Here is a 27,084-nt window from a genome sequence, read left to right as displayed (position 1 = left end):
GGGAGGAAGAGAGAGAGGAGGAGGAAGGTAAAGATAGAGAAGGACGGAGGTACAGAGAGATAGAAGAAGAGGAGGAGGTATAGAGAGATTGTGGAGGGAGGTGACACCAGACATGGAGGAGTAGGTTGTGATACCATACATATTGGTGACTCTGATCACACATCGGAAAGTTCTCCACTATGAAGGATGCAGGGAACATTCTGGGATCTTACTTTACTGATGAACAAACATGGTGGCTTCTCCAGCACAAACCACAGGACAGCGACATCAATTGCTATAATCTGGTTTATTCTCATCGAGGTGACACCAGAAATTAGTGACAGAAAAATGTGAAAACTCAATGAGAAGCGTGGCTGGTAGGAGAGATAATGCGCTTCCACCTGGAGACGGTAAGAGGGCTGTGTGAGACTGCAGGCTGAAGGTGTCAGAGGGTGGCTGTGCAATAGGGTGGGCGTGGAAGATGCTGGAGTGTAAACGTCTGATAAGGTGAAGGTGTGGGTCAGTGGTGGAGGATGTGCGGGACAGCATAGGGTGGCTGTGCAATAGGGTGGGTGTGGAAGATGCTTGAGTGTAAACGTCTGATAAGGTGGAGGTGTGGGTCAGTGGTGGAGGATGTGCGGGACAGCATAGGGTGGCTGTGCAATAGGGTGGGTGTGGAAGATGCTGGAGTGTAAACGTCTGATAAGGTGAAGGTGTGGGTCAGTGGTGGAGGATGTGCGGGACAGCATAGGGTGGCTGTGCAATAGGGTGGGTGTGGAAGATGCTTGAGTGTAAACGTCTGATAAGGTGGAGGTGTGGGTCAGTGGTGGAGGATGTGCGGGACAGCATAGGGTGGCTGTGCAATAGGGTGGGTGTGGAAGATGCTTGAGTGTAAACGTCTGATAAGGTGGAGGTGTGGGTCACTGGTGGAGGAGGTGCGAGACACCATAGGGTGGCTCTGCAATAGGGTGGACGTGGAAGATGCTGGAGTGTGAACGCATGATAGGGTGGAGATGTGGGTCACTGGTGGAGGAGGTGCGAGACACCATAGGGTTGCTCTGCAATAGGGTGGACGTGGAAGATGCTGGAGTGTGAACGCATGATAGGGTGGAGATGTGGAGGAGGTGCGAGAACGTGGAGGTGAGAGATGCCAGAGATGTGCTGGACACTGGGTGTGCAAGAGCGTGGATCTGAGAGATACTAAAGGGTGGATGTGCAATATACCAAAGCATTGAGGGTGACATCATTCCAGATTCAGACTTGCATATGTCATTTTCTGTATACAGACTTTATGGTCTCCCAATCTGAACTTACAGACTCGCACGTTAGTCCGGGCATGCCTGTCCATAAACAAACCATGAAATATGTCAGTCTGAAAATAGCCTACAGCTGAACTCCATCCTATTTGAATATTCAGGCATTAGCGTTAATCCCCCACCCTCTTCTTCAGGTGACACGGACAGTGGTCTCAGAAGTGAAGAGGTGGGCTGCTGCATGTTGGCAGTCATTGATGATGTTAGCTCCTTGACGGTCGGGATTGTGGCCCAAGAGTCATTTAGAGGAGTTACTTCAATCCTTCAATGAACCCAGCATGCAGCAGCCTAGATCTCAGTTTCTTGGACAGTTTTTTTATTTGGGGGAATAAGTGTACTATATCATGTGGTTGGGATGGTCTGTACGGAACTGTTCTAGTATTGGTCCACTCTTACATCTCATTGACAGCCCCCAGAAAACAATGACACCTCCTGCCCATATTCCTTGCTCAGGATGGCTTGCAGCTCTGGGATGGTCTTGGTCACCACATCGAAGGGACTTGTATTGCGGCCCAGTCTTCCTTCCACCCTCCGACTTCCATCTGACTTCATACAACAGAAGGCGCTCCAGTAGAAGGTGGGCACATTGACGCGCTCCCGAAGCCACTTGCCTTCCCAGGGGTAGGATCCAGAGATGATGACCCCACTTAGGACATGGGTTTGTTGACAGGAGGAGAGAATCTTGTCTTTCAGGAAGGTCTCGTACTGGTTCCAGGTTCCGCTGTTAAATGTGGAGTCCTGGGGTGCCATGTTGGTGTAGGTAAAAGTGGAGAGCTGGGATGCACTACTGTGGTGCCCGCTAGGATTCACGTGACCGCGGCTGTAACCAGAGTTCCTATAGTCATCATTAACCCCTTGACTTTCCAGCACGTCCTCCATGTTCAGCTGCATGACACTATTTGAGGGCTGCAGCATATCTTTCTGGGGGACTCCACCCAACTAGACAGAAGACAATAAAATTAGTGAGATCTCCATCATCCTGATCAATGCCATACACACCATCAATGGAGCACACGATGCCGAGCATCCAATGAAGAGTTTAATGGCACAGATGTTTCCTGTGCAGCAGGGGGCATCACTGTGCAGGGAACAGTGCAGAAAATGCAGTGCTGCAGCCCCTTCATTCTCAACACCAAGGGGCCACAGGGGTCAGACCTCCAGGGCTTTTCTTACCAATACATCACAGAGCCTTGAAATAGTCTTCATACCCCATGAACTTTTCCACATTTTTTCGCATTACACCCACAAAAGTAAATGTATTTTATTGGGATTTTATGTAATACAAGCACAAAGTAGACAGTATTTTTGATGTGTACAGGAAATTATACAAGGCTTTCTAAATACTTCAAAAATATAAATCTGAAAATTGTGAAGTGCATTTTTATTCAGCCCCCTGAAGTCTGATGCCCCTAAATAAAATCCTGAGTGACCAATTACCCCCAGAAATCACATAATTCGACATTGTGGCCACCTGGGTGTATTTTTTTTAGTATAACTAAAGCTGTTCTGTGAAAGCCTCAGAGGTTTGAGTGAGAACAGTAGGGATCAAACAGCATCATAAAAGCCGAAGAGCTCACCAGACAGGTCAGGGATAAAGTTGTGAAGAGGACTAGGGCAGAGTTAGGTTATAAAAGATAGTCACAGAGCACTGATCAATCCACCATCCAAAAATGGAAGGATTGTGGAGCGCCCCATGGGCAGTGGGGTACTTGGTACCGGGTCCTTCGGTTCTCGTGGGGGATGTCACGGTGGCTGACCCGGTCCGTGGCCCTCGGGAGGTCCATTGTAAAGGGGTAAGGTCTTTAAAGGGGAAATGTTCGTGACACCAACTGTGGTATTTGGTCAGGGTGACCGACGCAGCTTAGGGGTCCGCTGGGGTGATGTTATGGCAGCTAGATGGTATACCTTCCCCCAGGTAAAGTGTGTCCCCAGGGCTTCCCAGAGTGTAGATGGTGGATGGTGCAAGGCGCAGTGAAGAACGAGGACACAAGGGTGCAGTCTCTTTACCTTTCTACTGAAGACTTCAGCATCCACAGTCCAGATCACCAGATCACAGGGCAGGCAGAGTCCGGCCGGTTTGGAGGCAAATCCAGAGTCCCCTTATCCAGGTGGAAATTAGTAGCCTTCCTCTAGCGCCTGGGTGTTGTAGTACCTTACTGCTGAGCCTCTCATAAGGCCTCTTTCACACTTCAGTTATTTGGCGTCAGTCTAAAACCGCCATTTTCCTCAAATAACGGATCCGTCATTTTTTTTGACGGATCCGTTATTTTCCCATAGACTTGCATTAGTGACGGATTGTGACGGATGGTCGTCCGTTCCATCCGCCATGCGACGGATCCGTCGACATTTGGCGGACGTTTTCTGAAAATAGACGGACATTGGAACGTTTTTTGTCAACGCCGAAATGGCGGATCGCGACGGATCCGTCACGTCCGCCATTCCATAGAATGGGCGCCTATGGGCGACGGATCCGCCGCAACCGTTTTTTCGGCGGATCCGTCGCCCCAATCCGTTTTTTCAATTGCGCATGCTCCAAAAAGTAGATACTTCTCCCAGACAACCCCCAAGTAACGGATCCGTCAAAAAAACCGATCCGTTAGAACCGTTTTCGCAACAATTGTGACGGATCCGTCAATCCGTCACTATGTCGGTAGTGACTGACGCCAAAAGACTGAAGTGTGAAAGAGGCCTAAGGTGCTCACAACTGTTGTAGATGTTCTAGATGTTATGTCTCTGTCCCCCAGATGGATAGGACAAACCCTTATGACTGGTGGCTTGAGGCTTTTTACAGGGACTCTAGCAAGCCCCGGACCCCGAGGGGTGCCACAGTGTCTCCTGGGTGTAGGGCGGATCAGTAACTTGCAATTAGCTGTCCTGCCGGTCTCTGGAGCAAGGCATAAAGGACTGTTGCTCCCTCGGTGTTCCGGCTACCGGATCCTGAGCCTCAGAAGGAGGCAGCGTGTACAGGGCAGAACTCCTTCTGGTTTCCTCTCCTTTTGCTATGACTTCTTCTCACTCTCTATAATACAGTTCTCTTTCAATGTCTCTTCCTTAGGAAGCTGCCGCACGTGGGGTAGGCGCAGCTCCGTGGCCTTCTGTCTAGGCCTCTGACAGGATCACACCCCTGTCAGGGACCCACTACAATCTGAGCAAAGCTCAGATTGCTTCTGCCTAACTTCCTATCCAGACCACCAGTTTTACCTAATTGTGAAGAGTGCCCTAGTAAATAGCTCCCCCTGGTGGACTGGAGTGTGAAATGTGTTGTGTGTTGAAGTTGGATCGCCCCCACGTTAGGGCAATGGGGTACTCGGTACTGGGCCCTTCTGTTCTCAGTAGGGATGTCATGGTGGCTGACCCGTTCCGTGGCCCTTTGAGGGGTGTCCAATAAAAGGACAAAAGTTTATAGGATAATGTTCATGACGCCACCTGTGGTATTCGGTCAGGGTGACCGACGCTGCTTAGGGGTCCTTTGGGGTGATGTTATGGCAGCTAGATGGTATACCTTCCCACAGGTGAAGTGTGTCCCCAGGGCTTCCCAGAGTGTAGATGGTGGATGATGTAAGGCGCAGTGAATAACGAGGACACGAGTTTGCAGTCTCTTTACCACAGGGTAGGCAGAGTCTGGCCGGTCTGAAGGCAAATCCAGAGTCCCCTTATCCAGGTGGAATTCAATAGCCTTCCTCTAGCGCCTGAGTGTTGTAGTACCTCCCTGCTGAGCTCCTTGGTGAGGTCCTCACAACTATCGTAGGTGTTAAGTCTCTTTCTCTCTGTCCCCCTGATGAATAGGACAAACCCATATGACTGATGGCCTGAGGCTTTTTACAGGGGCCCTAGAGACGCCCCAGCCTCCACAAGTTGCCACCGTGCCTCCTGGGTATATGGTCGGGCAGCCAACGTGGAATGAACTGTCCTGCCAGTCTCTGAAGTAAAGCATAGAGTTCCTTACTCCTTCGGTGTTCTGGCTACCGGTACTGCGCTTCAGAAGGAGGCAGCCTACTTCTAGCTGGTCTCCCCCTGATGTTCCTCTCCTTTTGCTATGACTTCGTTTCTCACTCACTGCAACACAATTCCTTTCAATCTGTCTTTCTTTGGATGCTGCCGCACGTGGGGCAGGCGCAGCTCCGTAACCCTCGTTCTCCCACAGACCTTCCGTCTACTCTCCTCTCGTCCTTCTAACGTTCTGCCCAGACTACCAGTTTTACCTAATTGTGAGAAGTGCCCTAATAGATAGAAGCATGGCTCCCCCTGGTGGCCTGGAGTGTGAAGTGTGTATTTGTGGTTGTGATACCAGGACAGAAGATCTCCCTCATTGCCTTCAGACGTAACATCACTCCCTCTGGTGGAAGAATAACATTACTGCAATGACCAGGACTCTGGGGCGCTGCACCCCCCGTTAAATCCAGTACTCCCGGACTGGGAAAAAGAAAGCAACAACACATCAGCAAAAGACATGCAAAATTTTTGAAATGCTATAAAACAAGTTAATATGTACTAAGCTTCCCTTTATTATGGGAGGTGGACACTTGAACGTTACAAACAGTAACATATTTACATTGCGCGCGCGACTTTTTAAAGGCAAAGGGAAACCAATTACTATCTAACTATAAAACACAATTACCCGTACAGGTATTCTATCTACTTAGTGCTAGTACTCTCTAAGGGTATACTATCATTAACCCTTAAAGTGCAAATCAACATTTTCTTTATCTCTCTTCTACACATACTATCTGTCTACCCCCACGGGCCTACTGCATTTCTTTTCCTAAAACCTATCATTTTTATCTAAAGTACATCATTTAACATTTTATTCTCAAAGTACATCAAATGTGCTACTAGGAGCTATAGACTCTCACACCTGTTCAGCTATTCTCCTTACGTACCAGTTCCGCCTAGCTGATATTCCATGACAAGCTCCATTTATTTTATTCAAAAGTGCCTTATCAAACATTTTACTATTATCTAACTTCCTAGCTACAGTGGGGCAAAAAAGTATTTAGTCAGTCAGCAATAGTGCAAGTTCCACCACTTAAAAAGATGAGAGGCGTCTGTAATTTACATCATAGGTAGACCTCAACTATGGGAGACAAACTGTGAAAAAAAAATCCAGAAAATCACATTGTCTGTTTTTTTATCATTTTTTTTGCATATTATGGTGGAAAATAAGTATTTGGTCAGAAACAAACAATCAAGATTTCTGGCTCTCACAGACCTGTAACTTCTTCTTTAAGAGTCTCCTCTTTCCTCCTCTCATTACCTGTAGTAATGGCACCTGTTTAAACTTGTTATCAGTATAACAAGACACCTGTGCACACCCTCAAACAGTCTGACTCCAAACTCCGCTATGGTGAAGACCAAAGAGCTGTCAAAGGACACCAGAAACAAAATTGTAGCCCTGCACCAGGCTGGGAAGACTGAATCTGCAATAGCCAACCAGCTTGGAGTGAAGAAATCAACAGTGGGAGCAATAATTAGAAAATGGAAGACATACAAGACCACTGATAATCTCCCTCGATCTGGGGCTCCACGCAAAATCCCACCCCGTGGGGTCAGAATGATCATAGGAACGGTGAGCAAAAATCCCAGAACCACGCGGGGGGACCTAGTGAATGAACTGCAGAGAGCTGGGACCAATGTAACAAGGCCTACCATAAGTAACACACTACGCCACCATGGACTCAGATCTTGCAGTGCCAGACGTGTCCCACTGCTTAAGCCAGTACATGTCCTGGCCCGTCTGAAGTTTGCTAGAGAGCATTTGGATGATCCAGAGGAGTTTTGGGAGAATGTCCTATGGTCTGATGAAACCAAACTGGAACTGTTTGGTAGAAACACAACTTGTCGTGTTTGGAGGAAAAAGAATACTGAGTTGCATCCATCAAACACCATACCTACTGTAAAGCATAGTGGTGGAAACATCATGCTTTGGGGCTGTTTCTCTGCAAAGGGGCCAGGACGACTGATCCGGGTACATGAAAGAATGAATGGGGCCATCTATCGTGAGATTTTGAGTGCAAACCTTCTTCCATCAGCAAGGGCATTGAAGATGAAACGTGGCTGGGTCTTTCAACATGACAATGATCCAAAGCACACCGCCAGGGCAACGAAGGAGTGGCTTCGTAAGAAGCATTTCAAGGTCCTGGAGTGGCCTAGCCAGTCTCCAGATCTCAACCCTATAGAAAACCTTTGGAGGGAGTTGAAAGTCCGTGTTGCCAAGCGAAAAGCCAAAAACATCACTGCTCTAGAGGAGATCTGCATGGAGGAATGGGCCAACATACCAACAACAGTGTGTGGCAACCTTGTGAAGACTTACAGAAAACGTTTGACCTCTGTCATTGCCAACAAAGGATATATTACAAAGTATTGAGATGAAATTTTGTTTCTGACCAAATACTTATTTTCCACCATAATATGCAAATAAAATGTTGAAAAAACAGACAATGTGATTTTCTGGATTTTTTTTTCTCAGTTTGTCTCCCATAGTTGAGGTCTACCTATGATGTAAATTACAGACGCCTCTCATCTTTTTAAGTGGTGGAACTTGCACTATTGCTGACTGACTAAATACTTTTTTGCCCCACTGTACATACTATCGGCTATGCAAACATTATTACTATCTAACTCGGGGGTGGGCAATTAATTTTGTCATGGGGCCGCATGAGAAATTGGGATGGTTTTAGAGGGCCGGACTAATATAATTACTGTATTTTTCGGACTATAAGACGCACCCCAAATTTGGAGTGAAAATTGCAGAAAAAAAGATTTTTATAAGATGGGGGTCTGTCTTATTGTCTGAATTTACAGTATCTTACCTGAGGGCTGGCAGTGGCAGAGCAGGGTCACAGGAGGCATGGTGTTGGCAGAGGTGGGGTGATGCGTTGTGGCATGCACCTGAGCAGGGTCCCTTCCTGCTTAGGTGGGTGACGCCACGGCCTGCTGTCCATGGGGGGGTTGTAGCAGTGGTAGTGCGGCAGCAGAGGTGCGGTATGGCGTGCGCAGGGTCCCTTCTACCGGTGAGGTGACGCAGCGGCCCGGAATGCAATGTGAGCAGCAGAGCCGGGTTGAATATCGGTGGCGGCGGCCATCTTCCCGAGGCCGCGCGTGCGCAGATGGAGTGTTCTGCTTCACGGGGCTTCAGGAAAATGGCCGCGGGAGGCCGCACGTGCAAAGGTGGAGATCGCGGCGGCCATTTTCCTGAAGCCGAGATCTAAATCTGCAAACTCTGTTTTAGGAAAATGGCCGCCGGGATCTCCATCTGCGCACGTGCGGCCTCCCGCGGCCATTTTCCTGAAGCCCCGTGAAGCAGAGCACTCCATCTGCGCACGCGCTGCCTCTGGAAGATGGCCGCCGCCGCCACCGATAAACTGTTTAAACTGATCATAAACAGGTGATCAACCCGGCTCTGCTGCTCACATTGCGCGGGCAGTTTAAAATCAGGCGGGCCGGATGTGGCCCGCGGGCCGCATCTTGCCCAGGTCTGATCTAACTCCTTAAAGCAACATTATCAAAATGCAACAGGTAAACATTCCCTTTAAGGGTAAACTCGAGTTTCTTCTGAGGTAGTGCAATGTATCAACAAGTCAATTATCAACGGTGAAGCAAGAACTTTCACGCTGTCATCAGGAACAGTCTCTTCGAAAAGCTCTTCTTGTAAAACCAGTAGAGAGCACCTTTAAGAAGGTGCAAACTATATACAAGCAGTTTGTGATCATGCACAGTTCATGATTCTGCAGTTCTTTGGTGTAAAACAATGATGAAACTTGTGCAAAACTGAGGATCCCTTTAACGCGGGACCCCTTTAACAAATAACCCTAGACGGGTTTTAAAGCAGCAAAAACATGGAAATGTTTTTAAGAACTATATACATTCAGCCAGTGTTCCAAGGCTTTATTTGGATAACTGTAAGGGTTTCACCTGGCACACAACCCTTCTTGGCCTGGGAAGGGCAGGATCCAGGGCCACAATGGAGGTCCGAGTAGCCTGGTCGAGTGTGGCGGCCACAACGGGGGCCGCAGTTACTGTTGCGGCTACGGGTTCGGTTTCCGGGGCCCTGGGTGTCGCAAGAGCTGCACATCTCCGGACATCCCTAGCCCACCAACCGTTTCCCTGTTGGTATCAGATGTAAGTTACAGCATCCCCGGGGCACAGCCTTGGGCCCGCATCGTCCTCTCCGAAGCAGGGCTCCACTTCATCCTGTGTGACGTGAACCATCACTGGCAGCCCGATTTCTTGGATGAACCCCTTTCCCTTCTGAGGGTGGAAAGTCACGACAACACCCCATTTTGGTGGATAGTCATCCTGCAAGTCGTCCTGAACCTCTCGTTCGGCTTCCTCCCTCCACTTGGCTATTAGGTGTCGCCGGTACTCTCCCCAAGGGAGGACCCTAAGGTCATGCTCTCGTGGCTTGGTGGCGGGGAAATGGGATTTCCAGCGGTCGTAGCAGGGGAATAAGCAGGCACGGGGGACACGCGGATCCCCGGGGTGCGCCCATGGCTGGTACCTGCACATGGGCAGGCTCCACAGCTGTCGGTCCACTCAGCGGATGAAAGCACCATAGCCAGTGGCGGTGCGGGCCGCGTCCCCTTTGGAGCGATCCTCCTGCAGAAGGCCAGCCTCCGAGACTCGGCCGCTGCCATCCAGTAGCCCAGAGGCTGGCCGTTAGGCCCCTCCACGAACGACTCCGAGAAGGCCATATTCCCCAGCGATGGTAGGTATAGGTACTCCTCCGGTAATGGGGTCTGTACCGGGTCGGAGCATTTCCACGTGGGGACCTGGGGGTCGCCATGTTTGTTCCTTTCTTGTCCTTTTCCCGCTCTCTCCTCCGTGGGTGGTTTCTGCTTCTTTGTCTTCGCCCGCCATTGAGGATCAGGAGGCGGATCTCAGCTGCTGATGGGCACGGCCTCAAGGTGCAGAGATATTTGGACTGGGCAGCCATTATTTTTCACGCTTCTCAGTTCGTTCACGCCCACAACTCCACCCCCTTCTTCTCCTGCGCTCCTTGTGGCGCGGTAATGGCGGCAGTTTTGGTGGGAATTTTGGCAGTAAATGGCAATACACAGTCTTTAAGCAATTCACAGTTCAACTACGATTCTGGCACAGTTCTTAGGCGCACATGACCCAATTTCCAGGCTTAAGTACATCCTGTTCGTGACGCCAAAGTTGGATCACCCCCACATTAGGGCAATGGGATACTCGGTACTGGGCCCTTCTGTTCTCAGTAGGGATGTCACGGTGGCTGACCCAGTCCGTGGCCCTTTGAGGGGCGTCCAATAAAAGGATAAAAGTTTATAGGATAATGTTCGTGACGCCACCTGTGGTCAGGGTGACCGACGCTGCTTAGGGGTCCTTTGGGGTGATGTTATGGCAGCTAGATGGTATACCTTCCCACAGGTGACGTATGTCCCCAGGGCTTCCCAGAGGTGTAGATGGTGGATGATATAAGGCGCAGTGAATAACGAGGACACGAGGTTGCAGTCTCTTTACCTTTACTGAAGGCTTCAGCATCCACAGTCCAGGGTAGGGACCACAGGGTAGGCAGAGTCCGGCCGGTCTGAAGGCGAATCCAGAGTCCCCTTATCCAGGTGGAATTCAGTAGCCTTCCTCTAGCGCCTGAGTGTTGTAGTCCCTCCCTGCTGAGCTCCTCGGTGAGGTCCTCACAACTATCGTAGGTGTTAAGTCTCTTTCTCTCTGTCCCCCTGATGAATAGGACAAACCCATATGACTGATGGCCTGAGGCTTTTTACAGGGACCCTAGAGATGCCCTAGTCCCCACAAGTTGCCACCGTGCCTCCTGGGATATGGTCAGGCAGCCAACGTGGAATGAACTGTCCTGCCAGTCTCTGAAGTAAAGCATAGAGTTCCTTACTCCTTCGGTGTTCTGGCTACCGGTACTGCGCTTCAGAAGGAGGCAGCCTACTTCTAGCTGGTCTCCCCTGATGTTCCTCTCCTTTTGCTATTACTTCGTTTCTCACTCACTGCAACACAATTCCTTTCAATGTCTCTTTCTTTGGATGCTGCCGCACGTGGGGCAGGCGCAGCTCCGTAACCCTCGTTCTCCCACAGACCTTCCGTCTGCTCTCCTCCTTGTAACCTTCTGCCCAGACTACCAGTTTTACCTAATTGTGAGGAGTGCCCTAATAGATAGAAGCATGGCTCCCCCTGGCGGCCTGGAGTGTGAAGAGTGTATTTGTGGTTGTGATACCTGGACAGAAGATCTCCTTCATTTCCTTCAGACGTAACATCACTCCCCCTGGTGGAAGAATAACATTACTGCAACGACCAGGACTCTGGGGCGCTACAGTGTTACCTTGTAAAGAGATCTCCTTTATTGCCTCCAAACGTAGCATCACTCCCCCCTTAGAGGAGAATGATATTACTGCAACGGCCAGGACCCTGGGGCGCTGCAATGGCACAACTGCAAAACTATCAAAACATGGACGTACCCCTAAACTGACATCCCAAGCAAGGAGAGCAATAATTACAGAAGCAGCCAAGAGTCCAAAGGTCACTTTGGAGGATCTTCAGAGATCCACAGATTAGGGGAGAGAATCTGTTCACAGGACAACTATTAGTTGTGTATGCGACAAATATGGCCTTTAGAGATACAAGAAGAAAGCCATGTTTTAAGACAAGCCACAAAACATCCCATTTGCAGTTTGGAAAAAGCCATTTAGGGGAGAAAGCGAGCATGTGGATGAAGGAGCTCTGGTCAGATGAGATCAAAGGAAAACTAAAATAACACTGCACACCCCCTGAAAACACCATCCCCACCGTCACACATGGTGGTAACAGCATCCTGCTTTGCGGAGGCTTTTCTACAGCGAAAGCTGAAGAGACACACCCCAAAAAACGGCAGAGAATTCTGGGAGAGACAGACCCCAAAAGACTGCAGAGAAAACTGGGAGATACAGACCCCAAAAGACTGCAGAGAAAGGAGGAAAGACAGACCCCAAAAGACTGCAGAGAAAGGAGGAGAGACAGACCCCAAAAGACTGCAGAGAAAGGAGGAGAGACAAATCCCAAAAGACTGCAGAGAAAGGAGGAGAGACAGACCCCAAAAGACTGCAGATAAAGGAGGAGAGACAGACCCCAAAAGACTGCAGAGAAAGGTGGAGAGACAGACCCCAAAAGACTGCAGAGAAAGGAGGAAAGACAGACCCCAAAAGACTGCAGAGAAAGGAGGAGAGACAGACCCCAAAAGACTGCAGAGAAAGGAGGAGAGACAGACCCCAAAAGACTGCAGAGAAAGGAGGAGAGACAAATCCCAAAAGACTGCAGATAAAGGTGGAGAGACAGACCCCAAAAGACTGCAGAGAAAGGAGGAGAGACAAATCCCAAAAGACTGCAGAGAAAGGAGGAGAGACAGACCCCAAAAGACTGCAGATAAAGGTGGAGAGACAGACCCCAAAAGACTGCAGAGAAAGGTGGAGAGACAGACCCCAAAAGACTGAAGAGAAAGGAGGAGAGACAGACCCCAAAAGACTGCAGAGAAAGGAGGAGAGACAGACCCCAGAAGACTGCAGAGAAAGGTGGAGAGACAGACCCCAAAAGACTGCAGAGAAAGGAGGAGAGACAGACCCCAAAAGACTGCAGAGAAAGGAGGAGAGACAGACCCCAGAAGACTGCAGAGAAAGGTGGAGAGACAGACCCCAAAAGACTGCAGAGAAAGGAGGAGAGACAGACCCCAGAAGACTGCAGAGAAAGGAGGAGAGACAGACCCCAAAAGACTGCAGAGAAAGGAGGAGAGACAGACCCCAAAAGACTGCAGAGAAAGGTGGAGAGACAGACCCCAGAAGACTGCAGAGAAAGGTGGAGAGACAGACCCCAAAAGACTGCAGAGAAAGGAGGAGAGACAGACCCCAAAAGACTGCAGAGAAAGGAGGAGAGACAGACCCCAGAAGACTGCAGAGAAAGGTGGAGAGACAGACCCCAAAAGACTGCAGAGAAAGGAGGAGAGACAGACCCCAGAAGACTGCAGAGAAAGGAGGAGAGACAGACCCCAAAAGACTGCAGAGAAAGGAGGAGAGACAGACCCCAAAAGACTGCAGAGAAAGGTGGAGAGACAGACCCCAAAAGACTGCAGAGAAAGGAGGAGAGACAGACCCCAGAAGACTGCAGAGAAAGGAGGAGAGACAGACCCCAGAAGACTGCAGAGAAAGGTGGAGAGACAGACCCCAAAAGACTGCAGAGAAAGGTGGAGACACAGACCCCAAAAGACTGCAGAGAAAGGAGGAGAGACAGACCCCAAAAGACTGCAGAGAAAGGAGAGACAGACCCCAGAAGACTGCAGAGAAAGGTGGAGAGACAGACCCCAAAAGACTGCAGAGAAAGGAGGAGAGACAGACCCCAAAAGACTGCAGAGAAAGGTGGAGAGACAGACCCCAGAAGACTGCAGAGAAAGGAGGAGAGACAGACCCCAAAAGACTGCAGAGAAAGGTGGAGAGACAGACCCCAAAAGACTGCAGAGAAAGGTGGAGAGACAGACCCCAGAAGACTGCAGAGAAAGGAGGAGAGACAGACCCCAAAAGACTGCAGAGAAAGGTGGAGAGACAGACCCCAAAAGACTGCAGAGAAAGGAGGAGAGACAGACCCCAAAAGACTGCAGAGAAAGGTGGAGAGACAGACCCCAGAAGACTGCAGAGAAAGGAGGAGAGACAGACCCCAAAAGACTGCAGAGAAAGGTGGAGAGACAGACCCCAAAAGACTGCAGAGAAAGGAGGGAGAGACAGACCCCAGAAGACTGCAGAGAAAGGAGGAGAGACAGACCCCAGAAGACTGCAGAGAAAGGTGGAGAGACAGACCCCAAAAGACTGCAGAGAAAGGTGGAGAGACAGACCCCAAAAGAATGCAGAGAAAGGAGGAGAGACAGACCCCAAAAGACTGCAGAGAAAGGAGGAGAGACAGACCCCAAAAGACTGCAGAGAAAGGTGGAGAGACAGACCCCAAAAGACTGCAGAGAAAGGTGGAGAGACAGACCCCAAAAGACTGCAGAGAAAGGAGGAGAGACAGACCCCAAAAGACTGCAGAGAAAGGTGGAGAGACAGACCCCAGAAGACTGCAGAGAAAGGAGGAGAGACAGACCCCAAAAGACTGCAGAGAAAGGTGGAGAGACAGACCCCAAAAGACTGCAGAGAAAGGAGGGAGAGACAGACCCCAGAAGACTGCAGAGAAAGGAGGAGAGACAGACCCCAGAAGACTGCAGAGAAAGGTGGAGAGACAGACCCCAAAAGACTGCAGAGAAAGGTGGAGAGACAGACCCCAAAAGACTGCAGAGAAAGGTGGAGAGACAGACCCCAAAAGACTGCAGAGAAAGGTGGAGAGACAGACCCCAAAAGAATGCAGAGAAAGGAGGAGAGACAGACCCCAAAAGACTGCAGAGAAAGGAGGAGAGACAGAGCCCAGAAGACTGCAGAGAAAGGTGGAGAGACAGACCCCAAAAGACTGCAGAGAAAGGAGGAGAGACAGACCCCAAAAGACTGCAGATAAAGGTGGAGAGACAGACCCCAAAAGACTGCAGAGAAAGGTGGAGAGACAGACCCCAAAAGACTGAAGAGAAAGGAGGAGAGACAGACCCCAAAAGACTGCAGAGAAAGGTGGAGAGACAGACCCCAAAAGAATGCAGAGAAAGGAGGAGAGACAGACCCCAAAAGACTGCAGAGAAAGGAGGAGAGACAGACCCCAAAAGACTGCAGATAAAGGTGGAGAGACAGACCCCAAAAGACTGCAGAGAAAGGAGGAGAGACAGACCCCAAAAGACTGCAGAGAAAGGTGGAGAGACAGACCCCAAAAGAATGCAGAGAAAGGAGGAGAGACAGACCCCAAAAGACTGCAGAGAAAGGAGGAGAGACAGACCCCAAAAGACTGCAGATAAAGGTGGAGAGACAGACCCCAAAAGACTGCAGAGAAAGGTGGAGAGACAGACCCCAAAAGACTGAAGAGAAAGGAGGAGAGACAGACCCCAAAAGACTGCAGAGAAAGGAGGAGAGACAGACCCCAAAAGACTGCAGAGAAAGGAGGAGAGACAGACCCCAGAAGACTGCAGAGAAAGGTGGAGAGACAGACCCCAAAAGACTGCAGAGAAAGGAGGAGAGACAGACCCCAGAAGACTGCAGAGAAAGGTGGAGAGACAGACCCCAGAAGACTGCAGAGAAAGGTGGAGAGACAGACCCCAAAAGACTGCAGAGAAAGGAGGAGAGACAGACCCCAAAAGACTGCAGAGAAAGGTGGAGAGACAGACCCCAGAAGACTGCAGAGAAAGGAGGAGAGACAGACCCCAAAAGACTGCAGAGAAAGGAGGAGAGACAGACCCCAAAAGACTGCAGAGAAAGGTGGAGAGACAGACCCCAGAAGACTGCAGAGAAAGGTGGAGAGACAGACCCCAAAAGACTGCAGAGAAAGGAGGAGAGACAGACCCCAGAAGACTGCAGAGAAAGGAGGAGAGACAGACCCCAGAAGACTGCAGAGAAAGGTGGAGAGACAGACCCCAAAAGACTGCAGAGAAAGGTGGAGAGACAGACCCCAAAAGACTGCAGAGAAAGGAGGAGAGACAGACCCCAGAAGACTGCAGAGAAAGGTGGAGAGACAGACCCCAGAAGACTGCAGAGAAAGGAGGAGAGACAGACCCCAAAAGACTGCAGAGAAAGGTGGAGAGACAGACCCCAAAAGACTGCAGAGAAAGGTGGAGACACAGACCCCAGAAGACTGCAGAGAAAGGTGGAGAGACAGACCCCAAAAGACTGCAGAGAAAGGTGGAGAGACAGACCCCAAAAGAATGCAGAGAAAGGAGGAGAGACAGACCCCAAAAGACTGCAGAGAAAGGAGGAGAGACAGACCCCAAAAGACTGCAGAGAAAGGTGGAGAGACAGACCCCAAAAGAATGCAGAGAAAGGAGGAGAGACAGACCCCAAAAGACTGCAGAGAAAGGAGGAGAGACAGACCCCAAAAGACTGCAGAGAAAGGTGGAGAGACAGACCCCAGAAGACTGCAGAGAAAGGTGGAGAGACAGACCCCAAAAGACTGCAGAGAAAGGTGGAGAGACAGACCCCAAAAGACTGCAGAGAAAGGTGGAGACACAGACCCCAAAAGACTGCAGAGAAAGGAGGAGAGAAAGACCCCAAAAGACTGCAGAGAAAGGAGAGACAGACCCCAGAAGACTGCAGAGAAAGGTGGAGAGACAGACCCCAGAAGACTGCAGAGAAAGGAGGAGAGACAGACCCCAAAAGACTGCAGAGAAAGGTGGAGAGACAGACCCCAAAAGACTGCAGAGAAAGGAGAGACAGACCCCAAAAGACTGCAGAGAAAGGTGGAGAGACAGACCCCAGAAGACTGCAGAGAAAGGAGGAGAGACAGACCCCAAAAGACTGCAGAGAAAGGTGGAGAGACAGACCCCAAAAGACTGCAGAGAAAGGTGGAGAGACAGACCCCAAAAGACTGCAGAGAAAGGTGGAGAGACAGACCCCAGAAGACTGCAGAGAAAGGAGGAGAGACAGACCCCAAAAGACTGCAGAGAAAGGAGGAGAGACAGACCCCAAAAGACTGCAGAGAAAGGTGGGGAGACAGACCCCAAAAGACTGCAGAGAAAGGAGGAGAGACAGACCCCAAAAGACTGCAGAGAAAGGTGGAGAGACAGACCCCAGAAGACTGCAGAGAAAGGAGGAGAGACAGACCCCAAAAGACTGCAGAGAAAGGTGGAGAGACAGACCCCAAAAGACTGCAGAGAAAGGAGGGAGAGACAGACCCCAAAAGACTGCAGAGAAAGGAGGAGAGACAGACCCCAGAAGACTGCAGAGAAAGGAGGAGAGACAGACCCCAGAAGACTGCAGAGAAAGGAGGAGAGACAGACCCCAAAAGACTGCAGAGAAAGGAGGAGAGACAGACCCCAGAAGACTGCAGAGAAAGGAGGAGAGACAGACCCCAGAAGACTGCAGAGAAAGGAGGAGAGACAGACCCCAAAAGACTGCAGAGAAAGGTGGAGAGACAGACCCCAAAAGACTGCAGAGAAAGGTGGAGAGACAGACCCCAAAAGACTGCAGAGAAAGGTGGAGAGACAGACCCCAGAAGACTGCAGAGAAAGGAGGAGAGACAGACCCCAAAAGACTGCAGAGAAAGGAGGAGAGACAGACCCCAGAAGACTGCAGAGAAAGGTGGAGAGACAGACCCCAAAAGACTGCAGAGAAAGGAGGAGAGACAGACCCCAAAAGACTGCAGAGAAAGGTGGAGAGACAGACCCCAAAAGACTGCAGAGAAAGGAGGAGAGACAGACCCCAAAAGACTGCAGAGAAAGGTGGAGAGACAGACCCCAGAAGACTGCAGAGAAAGGAGGAGAGACAGACCCCAAAAGACTGCAGAGAAAGGTGGAGAGACAGACCCCAAAAGACTGCAGAGAAAGGAGGGAGAGACAGACCCCAAAAGACTGCAGAGAAAGGAGGAGAGACAGACCCCAGAAGACTGCAGAGAAAGGTGGAGAGACAGACCCCAAAAGACTGCAGAGAAAGGTGGAGAGACAGACCCCAGAAGACTGCAGAGAAAGGTGGAGAGACAGACCCCAAAAGACTGCAGAGAAAGGAGGAGAGACAGACCCCAGAAGACTGCAGAGAAAGGAGGAGAGACAGACCCCAGAAGACTGCAGAGAAAGGTGGAGAGACAGACCCCAAAAGACTGCAGAGAAAGGAGGAGAGACAGACCCCAGAAGACTGCAGAGAAAGGAGGAGAGACAGACCCCAGAAGACTGCAGAGAAAGGTGGAGAGACAGACCCCAAAAGACTGCAGAGAAAGGTGGAGAGACAGACCCCAAAAGACTGCAGAGAAAGGAGGAGAGACAGACCCCAAAAGACTGCAGAGAAAGGAGGAGAGACAGACCCCAAAAGACTGCAGAGAAAGGTGGAGAGACAGACCCCAGAAGACTGCAGAGAAAGGAGGAGAGACAGACCCCAGAAGACTGCAGAGAAAGGTGGAGAGACAGACCCCAAAAGACTGCAGAGAAAGGTGGAGAGACAGACCCCAGAAGACTGCAGAGAAAGGAGGAGAGACAGACCCCAAAGACTGCAGAGAAAGGAGGAGAGACAGACCCCAGAAGACTGCAGAGAAAGGAGGAGAGACAGACCCCAAAAGACTGCAGAGAAAGGAGGAGAGACAGACCCCAAAAGACTGCAGAGAAAGGTGGAGAGACAGACCCCAGAAGACTGCAGAGAAAGGTGGAGAGACAGACCCCAAAAGACTGCAGAGAAAGGTGGAGACACAGACCCCAAAAGACTGCAGAGAAAGGAGGAGAGAAAGACCCCAAAAGACTGCAGAGAAAGGAGAGACAGACCCCAGAAGACTGCAGAGAAAGGTGGAGAGACAGACCCCAAAAGACTGCAGAGAAAGGAGAGACAGACCCCAGAAGACTGCAGAGAAAGGTGGAGAGACAGACCCCAGAAGACTGCAGAGAAAGGAGGAGAGACAGACCCCAAAAGACTGCAGAGAAAGGTGGAGAGACAGACCCCAAAAGACTGCAGAGAAAGGAGAGACAGACCCCAAAAGACTGCAGAGAAAGGTGGAGAGACAGACCCCAGAAGACTGCAGAGAAAGGAGGAGAGACAGACCCCAAAAGACTGCAGAGAAAGGTGGAGAGACAGACCCCAAAAGACTGCAGAGAAAGGTGGAGAGACAGACCCCAAAAGACTGCAGAGAAAGGTGGAGAGACAGACCCCAGAAGACTGCAGAGAAAGGAGGAGAGACAGACCCCAAAAGACTGCAGAGAAAGGAGGAGAGACAGACCCCAAAAGACTGCAGAGAAAGGTGGGGAGACAGACCCCAAAAGACTGCAGAGAAAGGAGGAGAGACAGACCCCAAAAGACTGCAGAGAAAGGTGGAGAGACAGACCCCAGAAGACTGCAGAGAAAGGAGGAGAGACAGACCCCAAAAGACTGCAGAGAAAGGTGGAGAGACAGACCCCAAAAGACTGCAGAGAAAGGAGGGAGAGACAGACCCCAAAAGACTGCAGAGAAAGGAGGAGAGACAGACCCCAGAAGACTGCAGAGAAAGGAGGAGAGACAGACCCCAGAAGACTGCAGAGAAAGGAGGAGAGACAGACCCCAAAAGACTGCAGAGAAAGGAGGAGAGACAGACCCCAGAAGACTGCAGAGAAAGGAGGAGAGACAGACCCCAGAAGACTGCAGAGAAAGGAGGAGAGACAGACCCCAAAAGACTGCAGAGAAAGGTGGAGAGACAGACCCCAAAAGACTGCAGAGAAAGGTGGAGAGACAGACCCCAAAAGACTGCAGAGAAAGGTGGAGAGACAGACCCCAGAAGACTGCAGAGAAAGGAGGAGAGACAGACCCCAAAAGACTGCAGAGAAAGGAGGAGAGACAGACCCCAGAAGACTGCAGAGAAAGGTGGAGAGACAGACCCCAAAAGACTGCAGAGAAAGGAGGAGAGACAGACCCCAAAAGACTGCAGAGAAAGGTGGAGAGACAGACCCCAAAAGACTGCAGAGAAAGGAGGAGAGACAGACCCCAAAAGACTGCAGAGAAAGGTGGAGAGACAGACCCCAGAAGACTGCAGAGAAAGGAGGAGAGACAGACCCCAAAAGACTGCAGAGAAAGGTGGAGAGACAGACCCCAAAAGACTGCAGAGAAAGGAGGGAGAGACAGACCCCAAAAGACTGCAGAGAAAGGAGGAGAGACAGACCCCAGAAGACTGCAGAGAAAGGTGGAGAGACAGACCCCAAAAGACTGCAGAGAAAGGTGGAGAGACAGACCCCAGAAGACTGCAGAGAAAGGTGGAGAGACAGACCCCAAAAGACTGCAGAGAAAGGAGGAGAGACAGACCCCAGAAGACTGCAGAGAAAGGAGGAGAGACAGACCCCAGAAGACTGCAGAGAAAGGTGGAGAGACAGACCCCAAAAGACTGCAGAGAAAGGAGGAGAGACAGACCCCAGAAGACTGCAGAGAAAGGAGGAGAGACAGACCCCAGAAGACTGCAGAGAAAGGTGGAGAGACAGACCCCAAAAGACTGCAGAGAAAGGTGGAGAGACAGACCCCAAAAGACTGCAGAGAAAGGAGGAGAGACAGACCCCAAAAGACTGCAGAGAAAGGAGGAGAGACAGACCCCAAAAGACTGCAGAGAAAGGTGGAGAGACAGACCCCAGAAGACTGCAGAGAAAGGAGGAGAGACAGACCCCAGAAGACTGCAGAGAAAGGTGGAGAGACAGACCCCAAAAGACTGCAGAGAAAGGTGGAGAGACAGACCCCAGAAGACTGCAGAGAAAGGAGGAGAGACAGACCCCAAAGACTGCAGAGAAAGGAGGAGAGACAGACCCCAGAAGACTGCAGAGAAAGGAGGAGAGACAGACCCCAAAAGACTGCAGAGAAAGGAGGAGAGACAGACCCCAAAAGACTGCAGAGAAAGGAGGAGAGACAGACCCCAGAAGACTGCAGAGAAAGGTGGAGAGACAGACCCCAGAAGACTGCAGAGAAAGGAGGAGAGACAGACCCCAAAAGACTGCAGAGAAAGGAGGAGAGACAGACCCCAAAAGACTGCAGAGAAAGGAGGAGAGACAGACCCCAAAAGACTGCAGAGAAAGGAGGAGAGACAGACCCCAAAAGACTGCAGAGAAAGGAGGAGAGACAGACCCCAGAAGACTGCAGAGAAAGGTGGAGAGACAGACCCCAAAAGACTGCAGAGAAAGGTGGAGAGACAGACCCCAAAAGACTGCAGAGAAAGGTGGAGAGACAGACCCCAAAAGACTGCAGAGAAAGGAGGAGAGACAGACCCCAAAAGACTGCAGAGAAAGGAGGAGAGACAGACCCCAAAAGACTGCAGAGAAAGGTGGAGAGACAGACCCCAGAAGACTGCAGAGAAAGGTGGAGAGACAGACCCCAGAAGACTGCAGAGAAAGGAGGGGAGAGAGAGAGACCCCAAAAGACTGCAGAGAAAGGAGGAGAGACAGACCCCAAAAGACTGCAGAGAAAGGTGGAGAGACAGACCCCAAAAGACTGCAGAGAAAGGTGGAGAGACAGACCCCAAAAGACTGCAGAGAAAGGTGGAGAGACAGACCCCAAAAGACTGCAGAGAAAGGAGGAGAGACAGACCCCAAAAGACTGCAGAGAAAGGAGGAGAGACAGACCCCAGAAGACTGCAGAGAAAGGAGGAGAGACAGACCCCAGAAGACTGCAGAGAAAGGTGGAGAGACAGACCCCAGAAGACTGCAGAGAAAGGAGGGGAGAGAGAGAGACCCCAAAAGACTGCAGAGAAAGGAGGAGAGACAGATCCCAAAAGACTGCAGAGAAAGGAGGAGAGAGAGACCCCAAAAGACTGCAGAGAAAGGAGGAGAGACAGACCCCAAAGACTGCAGAGAAAGGAGGAGAGACAGACCCCAGAAGACTGCAGAGAAAGGAGGAGAGACAGACCCCAAAAGACTGCAGAGAAAGGAGGAGAGACAGACCCCAGAAGACTGCAGAGAAAGGAGGAGAGACAGACCCCAGAAGACTGCAGAGAAAGGAGGGGAGAGAGAGAGACCCCAAAAGACTGCAGAGAAAGGAGGAGAGACAGATCCCAAAAGACTGCAGAGAAAGGAGGAGAGAGAGACCCCAAAAGACTGCAGAGAAAGGAGGAGAGACAGACCCCAAAGACTGCAGAGAAAGGAGGAGAGACAGACCCCAGAAGACTGCAGAGAAAGGAGGAGAGACAGACCCCAAAAGACTGCAGAGAAAGGAGGAGAGACAGACCCCAAAAGACTGCAGAGAAAGGTGGAGAGACAGACCCCAGAAGACTGCAGAGAAAGGAGGGGAGAGAGAGAGACCCCAAAAGACTGCAGAGAAAGGAGGAGAGACAGATCCCAAAAGACTGCAGAGAAAGGAGGAGAGAGAGACCCCAAAAGACTGCAGAGAAAGGAGGAGAGACAGACCCCAAAGACTGCAGAGAAAGGAGGAGAGACAGACCCCAGAAGACTGCAGAGAAAGGAGGAGAGACAGACCCCAAAAGACTGCAGAGAAAGGAGGAGAGACAGACCCCAGAAGACTGCAGAGAAAGGAGGAGAGACAGACCCCAGAAGACTGCAGAGAAAGGAGGAGAGACAGACCCCAAAAGACTGCAGAGAAAGGAGGAGAGACAGACCCCAAAAGACTGCAGAGAAAGGAGGAGAGACAGACCCCAAAAGACTGCAGAGAAAGGAGGAGAGACAGACCCCAGAAGACTGCAGAGAAAGGAGGAGAGACAGACCCCAAAAGACTGCAGAGAAAGGTGGAGATACAGACCCCAAAAGACTGCAGAGAAAGGAGGAGAGACAGACCCCAGAAGACTGCAGAGAATGGAGGAGAGACAGACCCCAAAAGACTGCAGAGAAAGGTGGAGAGAGACCGCAAAAGACTGCAGAGAAAGGAGGAGAGACAGACCCCAAAAGACTGCAGAGAAAGGAGGAGAGACAGACCCCAGAAGACTGCAGAGAAAGGTGGAGAGACAGACCCCAGAAGACTGCAGAGAAAGGTGGAGAGACAGACCCCAGAAGACTGCAGAGAAAGGAGGAGAGACAGACCCCAGAAGACTGGAGAGAAAGGAGGAGAGACAGACCCCAGAAGACTGCAGAGAAAGGAGGAGAGACCCCAAAAGACTGCAGAGAAAGGTGGAGACACAGACCCCAAAGACTGCAGAGAAAGGAGGAGAGACAGACCCCAAAAGACTGCAGAGAAAGGAGGAGATACAGACCCCAGAAGACTGCAGAGAAAGGAGGAGAGACAGACCCCAAAAGACTGCAGAGAAAGGAGGAGAGACAGACCCCAGAAGACTGCAGAGAAAGGAGGAGAGACAGACCCCAAAAGACTGCAGAGAAAGGAGGAGAGACAGACCCCAAAAGACTGCAGAGAAAGGAGGAGAGACAGACCCCAAAAGACTGCAGAGAAAGGTGGAGAGACAGACCCCAAAAGACTGCAGAGAAAGGTGGAGATACAGACCCCAGAAGACTGCAGAGAAAGGAGGAGAGACAGACCCCAAAAGACTGCAGAGAAAGGAGGAGAGACAGACCCCAAAAGACTGCAGAGAAAGGTGGAGATACAGACCCCAGAAGACTGCAGAGAAAGGAGGAGAGACAGACCCCAAAAGACTGCAGAGAAAGGTGGAGAGACAGACCCCAAAAGACTGCAGAGAAAGGTGGAGAGACAGACCCCAGAAGACTGCAGAGAAAGGAGGAGAGACAGACCCCAAAAGACTGCAGAGAAAGGAGGAGAGACAGACCCCAAAAGACTGCAGAGAAAGGTGGAGAGACAGACCCCAAAAGACTGCAGAGAAAGGTGGAGAGACAGACCCCAGAAGACTGCAGAGAAAGGAGGAGAGACAGACCCCAAAAGACTGCAGAGAAAGGAGGAGATACAGACCCCAGAAGACTGCAGAGAAAGGAGGAGAGACAGACCCCAAAAGACTGCAGAGAAAGGAGGAGAGACAGACCCCAAAAGACTGCAGAGAAAGGAGAGACAGACCCCAAAAGACTGCAGAGAAAGGAGGAGAGACAGACCCCAAAAGACTGCAGAGAAAGGTGGAGAGACAGACCCCAAAAGACTGCAGAGAAAGGAGGAGAGACAGACCCCAAAAGACTGCAGAGAAAGGAGGAGAGACAGACCCCAAAAGACTGCAGAGAAAGGAGGAGAGACAGACCCCAGAAGACTGCAGAGAAAGGAGAGACAGACCCCAGAAGACTGCAGAGAAAGGAGGAGAGACAGACCCCAAAAGACTGCAGAGAAAGGTGGAGAGACAGACCCCAAAAGACTGCAGAGAAAGGAGAGACAGACCCCAAAAGACTGCAGAGAAAGGAGGAGAGACAGACCCCAAAAGACTGCAGAGAAAGAATGAGACAGACCTCAAAAGACTGCAGAGAAAGGTGGAGAGACAGACCCCAAAAGACTGCAGAGAAAGGAGGAGAGACAGACCCCAAAAGACTGCAGAGAAAGGTGGAGAGACAGACCCCAAAAGACTGCAGAGAAAGGTGGAGAGACAGACCCCAAAAGACTGCAGAGAAAGGTGGAGAGACAGACCCCTAAAGACTGCAGAGAAAGGAGGAGAGACAGACCCCAAAAGACTGCAGAGAAAGGAGGAGAGACAGACCCCAAAAGACTGCAGAGAAAGGAGAGACAGACCCCAAAAGACTGCAGAGAAAGGTGGAGAGACAGACCCCAGAAGACTGCAGAGAAAGGAGGAGAGACAGACCCCAAAAGACTGCAGAGAAAGGTGGAGAGACAGACCCCAAAAGACTGCAGAGAAAGGTGGAGAGACAGACCCCAAAAGACTGCAGAGAAAGGTGGAGAGACAGACCCCAAAAGACTGCAGAGAAAGGAGGAGAGACAGACCCCAAAAGACTGCAGAGAAAGGAGAGACAGACCCCAAAAGACTGCAGAGAAAGGTGGAGAGACAGACCCCAAAAGACTGCAGAGAAAGGTGGAGAGACAGACCCCAAAAGACTGCAGAGAAAGGAGGAGAGACAGACCCCAAAAGACTGCAGAGAAAGGAGAGACAGACCCCAAAAGACTGCAGAGAAAGGTGGAGAGACAGACCCCAAAAGACTGCAGAGAAAGGTGGAGAGACAGACCCCAGAAGACTGCAGAGAAAGGAGGAGAGACAGACCCCAAAAGACTGCAGAGAAAGGTGGAGAGACAGACCCCAAAAGACTGCAGAGAAAGGTGGAGAGACAGACCCCAGAAGACTGCAGAGAAAGGAGGAGAGACAGACCCCAAAAGACTGCAGAGAAAGGTGGAGAGACAGACCCCAGAAGACTGCAGAGAAAGGAGAGACAGACCCCAAAAGACTGCAGAGAAAGGAGGAGAGACAGACCCCAAAAGACTGCAGAGAAAGGTGGAGAGACAGACCCCAAAAGACTGCAGAGAAAGGTGGAGAGACAGACCCCAAAAGACTGCAGAGAAAGGAGGAGAGACAGACCCCAAAAGACTGCAGAGAAAGGAGAGACAGACCCCAAAAGACTGCAGAGAAAGGTGGAGAGACAGACCCCAAAAGACTGCAGAGAAAGGTGGAGAGACAGACCCCAGAAGACTGCAGAGAAAGGAGGAGAGACAGACCCCAAAAGACTGCAGAGAAAGGTGGAGAGACAGACCCCAAAAGACTGCAGAGAAAGGTGGAGAGACAGACCCCAAAAGACTGCAGAGAAAGGTGGAGAGACAGACCCCAAAAGACTGCAGAGAAAGGAGGAGAGACAGACCCCAAAAGACTGCAGAGAAAGGAGAGACAGACCCCAAAAGACTGCAGAGAAAGGTGGAGAGACAGACCCCAAAAGACTGCAGAGAAAGGTGGAGAGACAGACCCCAAAAGACTGCAGAGAAAGGAGGAGAGACAGACCCCAAAAGACTGCAGAGAAAGGAGAGACAGACCCCAAAAGACTGCAGAGAAAGGTGGAGAGACAGACCCCAAAAGACTGCAGAGAAAGGTGGAGAGACAGACCCCAAAAGACTGCAGAGAAAGGAGGAGAGACAGACCCCAGAAGACTGCAGAGAAAGGAGGAGAGACAGACCCCAAAAGACTGCAGAGAAAGGAGGAGAGACAGACCCCAAAAGACTGCAGAGAAAGGTGGAGAGACAGACCCCAAAAGACTGCAGAGAAAGGTGGAGAGACAGACCCCAAAAGACTGCAGAGAAAGGAGGAGAGACAGACCCCAAAAGACAGCAGAGAAAGGAGGAGAGACAGACCCCAGAAGACTGCAGAGAAAGGAGGAGAGACAGACCCCAGAAGACTGCAGAGAAAGGAGAGACAGACCCCAAAAGACTGCAGAGAAAGGAGGAGAGACAGACCCCAAAAGACTGCAGAGAAAGGTGGAGAGACAGACCCCAAAAGACAGCAGAGAAAGGAGGAGAGACAGACCCCAGAAGACTGCAGAGAAAGGAGGAGAGACAGACCCCAGAAGACAGCAGCCATAACTGCAGGGACAGATGGTCGTACAAAGTCCTGCCTCGGGGGCTGATTATAAATTCATCGCTCGATGTTCTGATTTATATTTTTGCATCTTTTCCTTTACACATCACAAATATTTCTAACTTTGTATCACAGAAAATCCCAATAAAATATATTTACATTTGTAGGAGTGATGTGAAAACATCTGGGAAAGTTCACAGAGTGGGAAGACTTCTTCACGTCACTGTATAGTGGACACATTCTGCTTTCCGGACCCTCGGGCCGGACCCTCAGGCTCAGTCTGGCAGGTTCATTGGTCAAGAGATGTCCAGGATTAAATAAACATAGCTGCTGTCTTACCGAAACAGCGCCACCTTGGTCTTCAGGTCGCGTCAGGAACTGCAGCATCGCTCCATGGAAAGTGAGTGGGGCTGAGCTACAATGCCGCACACAACCTGTGTACCTCTCTGAATATGATGATATCCCCCAATGTCCCGGGGTGAGGACATTATTGTCTAATGATGGCAGCCATGTACGTTCAGATACAAAGATACACCAGCTGGTCGGATGCATTCCCATAGAGTCCTGCTCTTACCATTGGCTCCAAGTACCAGCTGCTGGAGGAGAGATCGGGGCGAGACGTTGTGGACACCTCTAAGATGTATGCCGAGTAGATGGGCACACGGGCCAGGCGGTGGTAGAGGGTAGCATAGTGGTAAGCCCCCTGCAAGCGCTGACATATGTTAGCAGTAGTATTGGAGGCCAGACCCAGTGGCTCCTGCCCTTTGTAGAAGAACTTCTGACAATCAGGGACATCGGTGAAGCGTTGTAGGACCTCACAGAAGACCCCGGAGCAAAAAACCAGGAGGACGAGAGCCTTCCACATAGATTCCATGGTGGAATACGAAGACTCAGGGGTCTCAAAGGTCAT

At 50.8% G+C, this 27,084-nt stretch overlaps 1 protein-coding gene across 1 annotated transcript; it reads right to left on the bottom strand.

Moving 5' to 3' along the window:
• Positions 1-267: 267 nt before the first annotated feature.
• Positions 268-27,084, bottom strand: LOC138657647 (endonuclease domain-containing 1 protein-like). The gene is made up of 2 exons (XM_069745374.1): positions 26,749-27,084; positions 268-2,231 (listed from the first exon to the last, which is right to left on the bottom strand). Exons 1-2 carry the CDS (start codon positions 27,082-27,084, stop codon positions 1,692-1,694), a joined length of 876 nt encoding a protein of 291 aa, XP_069601475.1. The 3' UTR covers positions 268-1,691.

Source organism: Ranitomeya imitator, chromosome 1, assembly GCF_032444005.1.
Source record: "Ranitomeya imitator isolate aRanImi1 chromosome 1, aRanImi1.pri, whole genome shotgun sequence".
Taxonomy (NCBI): domain Eukaryota; kingdom Metazoa; phylum Chordata; class Amphibia; order Anura; family Dendrobatidae; genus Ranitomeya; species Ranitomeya imitator.
The sequence above is the reverse complement of the archived record's forward strand: the minus strand, read 5'-3'. Positions and strand labels throughout refer to the sequence as shown.

What these genes read in the sequence shown, in the direction of transcription:
- LOC138657647 (XM_069745374.1), bottom strand. Translation starts at nt 27,084, where the DNA reads ATGACCTTTGAGACCCCTGAGTCTTCGTATTCCACCATGGAATCTATG. An exon ending in GCTGGTACTTGGAGCCAATG is followed by an intron (nt 2,232 to 26,748) that starts GTAAGAGCAGGA and finishes TCTTCTGTCTAG; the next exon opens with TTGGGTGGAGTCCCCCAGAA.